The sequence below is a fragment of the Phaethon lepturus genome, unplaced genomic scaffold, assembly GCF_000687285.1.
Source record: "Phaethon lepturus isolate BGI_N335 unplaced genomic scaffold, ASM68728v1 scaffold56068, whole genome shotgun sequence".
In the NCBI taxonomy this organism is placed as follows: domain Eukaryota; kingdom Metazoa; phylum Chordata; class Aves; order Phaethontiformes; family Phaethontidae; genus Phaethon; species Phaethon lepturus.
Window position 1 is genome coordinate 1 of NW_010556611.1, and position 6,250 is coordinate 6,250.

Below are 6,250 nucleotides of genomic sequence, written 5' to 3' on the forward strand. Positions count from 1 at the left end.
CCGGAGTGCCTTGCGTGGGTTCGTCGGGAGGTAACGACTCGTTAACGTCGAGCTGTGGGATAGCAGCACCGCTGGTTCTGCCATTTAAACTGGAGGTACCGACCGCGATCGTGGTACGTGGTTGTCGAGGATTGCGTCGTAACTTTCTTTGGGGCAGCAGCCCCTCCTGACTGCCTCCTGCGCGACGGGTGCCTTCCCGCTCCCACTGAGGTGCGTGGGGAAGGAAATTCCCATCCCTTTCACTTGTGTTGCGTCGTTCACAGTCCTAGGAATAGCTCTTTGCGCTGTACCGTGTTTGCCATAGCGGTCTTTAAAACCCCTGTGGTGCAAAAAGCTATTCATAGGATCGGGTATGATGCGACACAAGCGAAATCAGACCCCTAAGGGCTTATGTTGCGCTGCTCCTAAAACGAGTTATAGTTTTTAGGCCGCAAATCTGCGTGCCTTGTGTAGAAAGAGGTGTCTGTTGGAAGAGAAACTTTTGCTAGCGACCCATAGGTGCTGTTTGAGAACATTAAGAAATACTCCACGAGAGAGCTGAAAAAATGGTAAGGGAAAAAACGGTGCTTTTGTACTTGAGATCTGCTTAGAACTCTCTTTAGCGACCCAGCAGCCTGTTTGCCAACAAAGCCATGCTTTGCGACCGGTGCCTGTTCCCTGTGCAGAGCGTACACACCTGCAAGGAGATGGGAGTCTGCCCGTTTCCAGCAGTAATTAATAACACAGGTGTGAAAGGAGCAAGGTCAGTGCATCTGGGTAGTCTGAAGGCTGCAGGGTTGTACGGCTGTCGCTGTGTCTGTATTCTGGCTGTTGCATACCACGTGTGCGGCGGTCACACTGAAATTATAAATGAATGGGGGTTCTAGCTGTTAGCCTGAAATGCGTTTGAAATGTCTGTTTGGTTTTGCTCCTCTTCTTTCACGCTGCTGCTTTTGTAACTTCAGTGCATTAATTTGGAGCTGGAAGAGGCAATGTGGAATCTCATGACGACCTTTCCTGCAGAAAAATGTTTTCCACTAAGAAACGTTTCTTGGAGAAAATCCAGAAGTTTCTCAGTTGGGGAGAGAGGGAAGCTTTGCTCTTCAGAGATTGACTGTTACAAGCAGTTATTATTGGAGTTTGTGTTTGTTACTGTGAAACTATGTTGCATTGGATAATGTTAGGATGACTAGGATTAAAAAAAAAATGCTTTTTTAATACTGAAAGAGTAAATGTACGTTTTGTTTGTGCAAGGGTTATTTAGTTGTAACCTATTGAGTAATGTATTCAGACTGAGGAGAGAAAAACTGATGCCTCTTATAAGAAGAGATCTATCATCAGTAGGAAAATGCTCAATACTGTAGATGTGCTGTCTCTTTGTAGGCCTGATCTTTGCATGATAATTTAAGGAAGAGTCTACCTCTTAGCCCTCCAAGTACTGCAAAATGTACAATCTGTAGGTATGACTGCCTTGGCAGAGGAAAGAAGGATGAGCTAAGGGACCTCTTTTATCTCTCATGTCTTCTGTGTCATATTTTTTTATTATTCAGAGTGTTTTAGGAAAATTAATGAATTTGTATACAAGAGTAAAAAATGTCCTTATTTATTAAAATGCGTCTTGAATCTGAAACTATGTAAGAGGATCTGGTACTGCCTGATAAAGCCTGTCCTGTTTCATTTGATTATTGAGTAATTCTACTCCAACTACTCTTTATTGCCTACTACCTGGAATCACTGGTATGAATAAAAATTAAACTTGATCATGGGACAGTGTTTTACAATAGCTGTGACATAAAAATACATTATTTGTGTATTCTTTGGGATTTCTGTGTAGTGTCTGTGTGTCTCAACAGTTGCAAAATGAGCTATCAGCAGAGGTCAAAGGCAGAGTGAACAGCAATTCTATTTTTTGAGGAGTTTAAGTCCCCTCTCAATATTCATTGCACCCATGTACACAAATGGAAATTTGTAAAAAAGTTGATAACCTATTTTAGTCATTATTTATCTTGACATCATTGACTCGCTAACACAAGGCTGGAATAGACGTCTCTGGTTGTCAGTTCTGCTTACTTTTTCTAATAAGCAACTGTTGATCTCTGTCCTGAAATGGCAGCTGGGCAGCCTTCATTTATTTAGTGAAAAGTTGGGGTGGCTTTTTGTTTGTTCACTTGGATTCCTAGCAGTCGTAGGAAGAGACTGTTCCGAAGCTTGTTGTCTTGATTAGAAATGTTTCCTTATTTCTGGTCTAAGCTTACTTGCAGCTGGTTTATGCCCTTCTGTTTCTAAGCCTTTCAGTTAAAAGGGTCTTTCTCCTCCTTCAAGTACACCTCCATTGTGTAACCACAGAGATCAAAGGTACCTGTTTTAAACCTTTGTTTTCTTAAAGCTGAGCAATTTGGGTACTTCTAATTTCTACTGGCAAAATAGGCTTTCCATTTCTGGAGAGCAGTGTATTTTTGTTGTCTATAGGTTAGACGATCTTAAATGTAAACAGTGTTCCAGTCTTCACTCATTCCATCTACTTCTCTTCCTCTATTGGAAGTACCTCCTTTAATAAAATCTTAACTACCCCATGTGGAAGGCCTGTAGTCTGCCTGCATGCTTTGGCCCTGGGTAGTGTCTCTCCCTGTGCAGTATTCTGACTTTCTCTGTGCTCATGATCACTTTCACCTTGGTGTCACAGAACATCGAGTACACTTCTTGTAGGCAATACTCATTAATTGGGAAAAAATAAATAGGATTGGTTCTGAGACCAAAGGCATTGGCCTTTGCTTCTGTGTCCTGACTTAGGTGGCTCCCTGCTTCCTTTTTGTTCATCAGTTAATGGGACTGTAATTCACACTTCTGAGCAAGACTTGTGCAAGAAAGTGCTTTTAGGTTTAGTTGAAGTTCTTGTCTGACTGGTTAGAAACAAGTGCTGTCCAAAGGAAGTTCGTGGGTAGGAAGCTTTAGTTACTTTTTGTAAAAATCTTAGATAAATGCTAATCATAAAATTACCTCAGAAACTTGAGAAAGAACAGACAGACCTGCTTTTAGCACTCCAGGTGGATTCATTGCTAATTGTGTGTTTTAATTGATGGCACAAGTATTATTGAGTAGGAGATTACTCATTGTAGGGCTTTGGTTACTATGCCTAATCAGGAAGCCCCACACATTCAATGTAATATGCTACTTCTTTGCTGATGCTAATGCCCTTTAAGATGTTATTCCTGTTGTATTTCTGGGGGAGTGTGGCAGCTAAGAATTGGCCCTTTTGGTTATGTTAGAGTCAGTCTTTTACTAGTGAATAATTATGCAACAGATTAAAACCCACCATTTTCTAGAAACTGCTTGTATGCCATCTGTTGTTCTGTGGTTCAGCACGTACTCCAGGCACTGGCCTAATGGAACTGTATATAGGTTGGTTAGGCTGGCCTTTAGTGATCTGCTTTGCAGAATTAGGGATGTCCCCCTTCAAAAACCAGCCTGAGTACCTGACAGGTGAGAGAGAAGGAGGGAGAGCTTAACCTGCTTTTGGCTTTTCAGTACTGAGATAAAATATAGAAACAACCTCAGAGGTTATGAGTGATGTCGCACTCTGTAAGGAGAAAATTCTGCCAAAATGTGATACTTCCTTAAGAAAAGATGTTGGCTGAAATCTGTTGAGCCTGTCTGTCAGGCACTAGTATGCTTGGTCACAAAGTTATTTAATCTTTTGTAGGCATGTAAAGACTAATACGTTGATGGTCTTGGAAATTGAAATCTTCTGTCAACAGGTCAGGACTGACATTGGCAGTAGCTATGCAGTTCTGCCTAAAATGCCAGTTGTTCCCCAGCCTTGATCTATGAGATCTCACTGTAACATTGTTTTCCAGGGATGGGCCGTCCCCAGCAAAAACAACCCCCTCTCCCTTGATGTGCATAAAATAATTGACAAAGAATCCGCAACAAAGCTGACGGTATTTTCCAACTGAATTGGGATTTTTTTTGAGTTTGCAGTTATTCTGTGGACTGTTGTCTGCGAACATTGCAAACTACTAACAAGCAGCACTGGAGTTGCATTTTTGTGTTTTGGCATTGGAGCAGGGAGCAGAGCACCAGTTCTGCCAGAGTTGGAGAGCAAGGCTTGTGGCTGAAGGAAGCTCCTCACAGATTATCTTCTGAATTGCCCACTGAGTAGAACAGCCAGAAGAGAGCAAGTAGCCTTCCCTGAGACAGGCTTTTGTTCCATGGCGTCAGGGGTTGGTAACTACTTTTCAAAGGATAAAGGTGCTGTGCTTCCCTGCTCCCCTCCTCCACCAAAAGAAGGGGAGAGGCATCAGTTTCAGTGTTGCAAAAAGGATTTGCTTTATTCCTTTTGTGTCTACACTCCTGATGCTTGGGCCATTGTTCCCAGATTTGTCTAGAAGTGTGTAAGTGCTGCATCATTAATGGTGTTTAGAGCACCATCATCCCTCCAGTATTACTACTGTCACTTTGCAACTCAGACGGACCCAGCTGTCCTATTACTTGAAGGGAATGCTGTTGATGGGTAAAAAAAAAAATCTGCCTACAGAGGTTTTCCTCTTTGAATCTGTAAAGCTTTTTTAAAAGCTTGTCTAAAGGCTTGTCTGCCTTAAGGAGTACTGTGCTCCTGCAGAAACCGGGTGTGTACCTCTTGGTGATTTTTAGCTCTGGTATAAAGTAGGTACTGCAGGAGGGTCATGTAGCTCTGCTTGCGGAGAAACCTGTAATGCAGATGAGCTATGGCAGAGTACTTTAAGTGAAGAGGATTAGAGAAGGGGGAAAGAGCTGCTTTTGCTCATTGGTTTGTTCTTTTTCTGCATGTGTCAGCATTCTGTGAATACAAACCTTCTTTATATTCAGTTAATTTCTTCCTCTATGTTTGTTTGGATCTTTCATAAAGCAGCACAGAAGAAAGTGAAAAGCATTTAAAAGCAGGAATATGCTTGCAAAGTCACAAGAATAGGCAGAGATAACAACCTGGAATGTGTGGGTTTTTTTGGGGTGTGAGGGTGTGTTGTTTCTTTTTAGTTTTATCTTATGAAGCGAATTAGTTGAGAGTATTCTTAATAACCTCTGTCTGGCCTACTTAGTTCCATTCATTGATTTATTAAAAAAAAAAAAAGTTGCATGGGTAGCAGAAGATACAAAGGCCAGCCTTCTCTGGAAGTCACTTATTCTAGCAGCTGCTGGTGGAGGTTCTTTGGTGCCTGATAGCCCAGGTAAGCCTACACCACTGTGTTTCTATATATGCACTTGTTTACTGCTTCCTGCCTCTCTCCCTGACTTTGATCTGTTGGTAGTTCTCCGCCAAGCTTGACAGACAGGTGAAGGTCCCAAAGACTAGCATTTTCACTGAGTTTCATGAAAATTGGTGATCAAGAATCCCGTGAAAGCTTACTGCAGCTCATACTGAGGTGAAAAGCTGTACTAATAGGAATACATGTATGGTCAGACATCAGGGAATTATGTGGGAGCCTGTCCTTAAAAATACCCGAGCCCAAGAAAGCTTCAGTAAGAGCTTGTTATTAACCACGTGAGACAAGACTCTGGCACACCGGACTTCAGTAGTCTTAGAGCTGACAGAAGTACACCTTACAGTTGCTGTACAGAATTAAATGTATCTCAGCAGCTGAGAGGGGGCTGCTTCCTTTCATGTTTTTGTAGCTTTTGCTGTGGGTTAACAGCCTCAAGCAAAACAGCAAAATGAAAGCATTTTGTTCCTGATGCTAAAAGTGTAGGGTAGGCATTGCACATTTGGCTACTTATGTTCTGCTGAGAAGTCTTGAGCTGCGTGATGCAACTGTGATGCAGCTTTAAGACAGTAAGGATTCAAAAGCAGTGCAACTAGTGATAGTGTGCCCTTTGAATTGGAAAGGCTTCCTCTCTTTCTGCATCCCTTCGGTTAGCAACACTTTTAGGGTTTGTCGTGGAATGTGGTATGTTGCTTCTGCCCCGCCAAGCCACAAACTTTCCTTTTTTTTTTTTTGTCCTTGTAACTGGAAAATTTAAAGGTTTAATTATCTTGCACAACCAGTGCAAGGTAAGAGTGATATAGTATGTATTTTTTAAGCCAATTACCAAGACTTAAGATTTTGCCCTAAGAATGCACAAAAATAGAACATGATAAATAAGTTTGGTCTCCAGTGGCAAGGATTGCTTGCTTGTATAAATGCTTTGTTGTTATTGACTTGGAGGTCAGCAATGTTTTCTCTTAACTTATGCTGCATTAGAATACAGATATGCACTATCATCTGAATTATCCTTATAAATGAATAATGGCCTTACT

At 41.8% G+C, this 6,250-nt stretch overlaps 1 protein-coding gene across 1 annotated transcript in view; it reads left to right on the forward strand.

The window, feature by feature from the left end:
* The first annotated feature begins 3,422 nt into the window (after positions 1–3,422).
* Positions 3,423–6,250, forward strand: part of B3GALNT2 (beta-1,3-N-acetylgalactosaminyltransferase 2) — a 23,793-nt gene continuing 20,965 nt past the window's right edge. The window contains exon 1 of the mRNA XM_010292509.1: positions 3,423–3,459. Within this exon, the coding sequence (XP_010290811.1) occupies positions 3,423–3,459 (37 nt within the window). The remainder of the gene's footprint in view (positions 3,460–6,250) is intronic.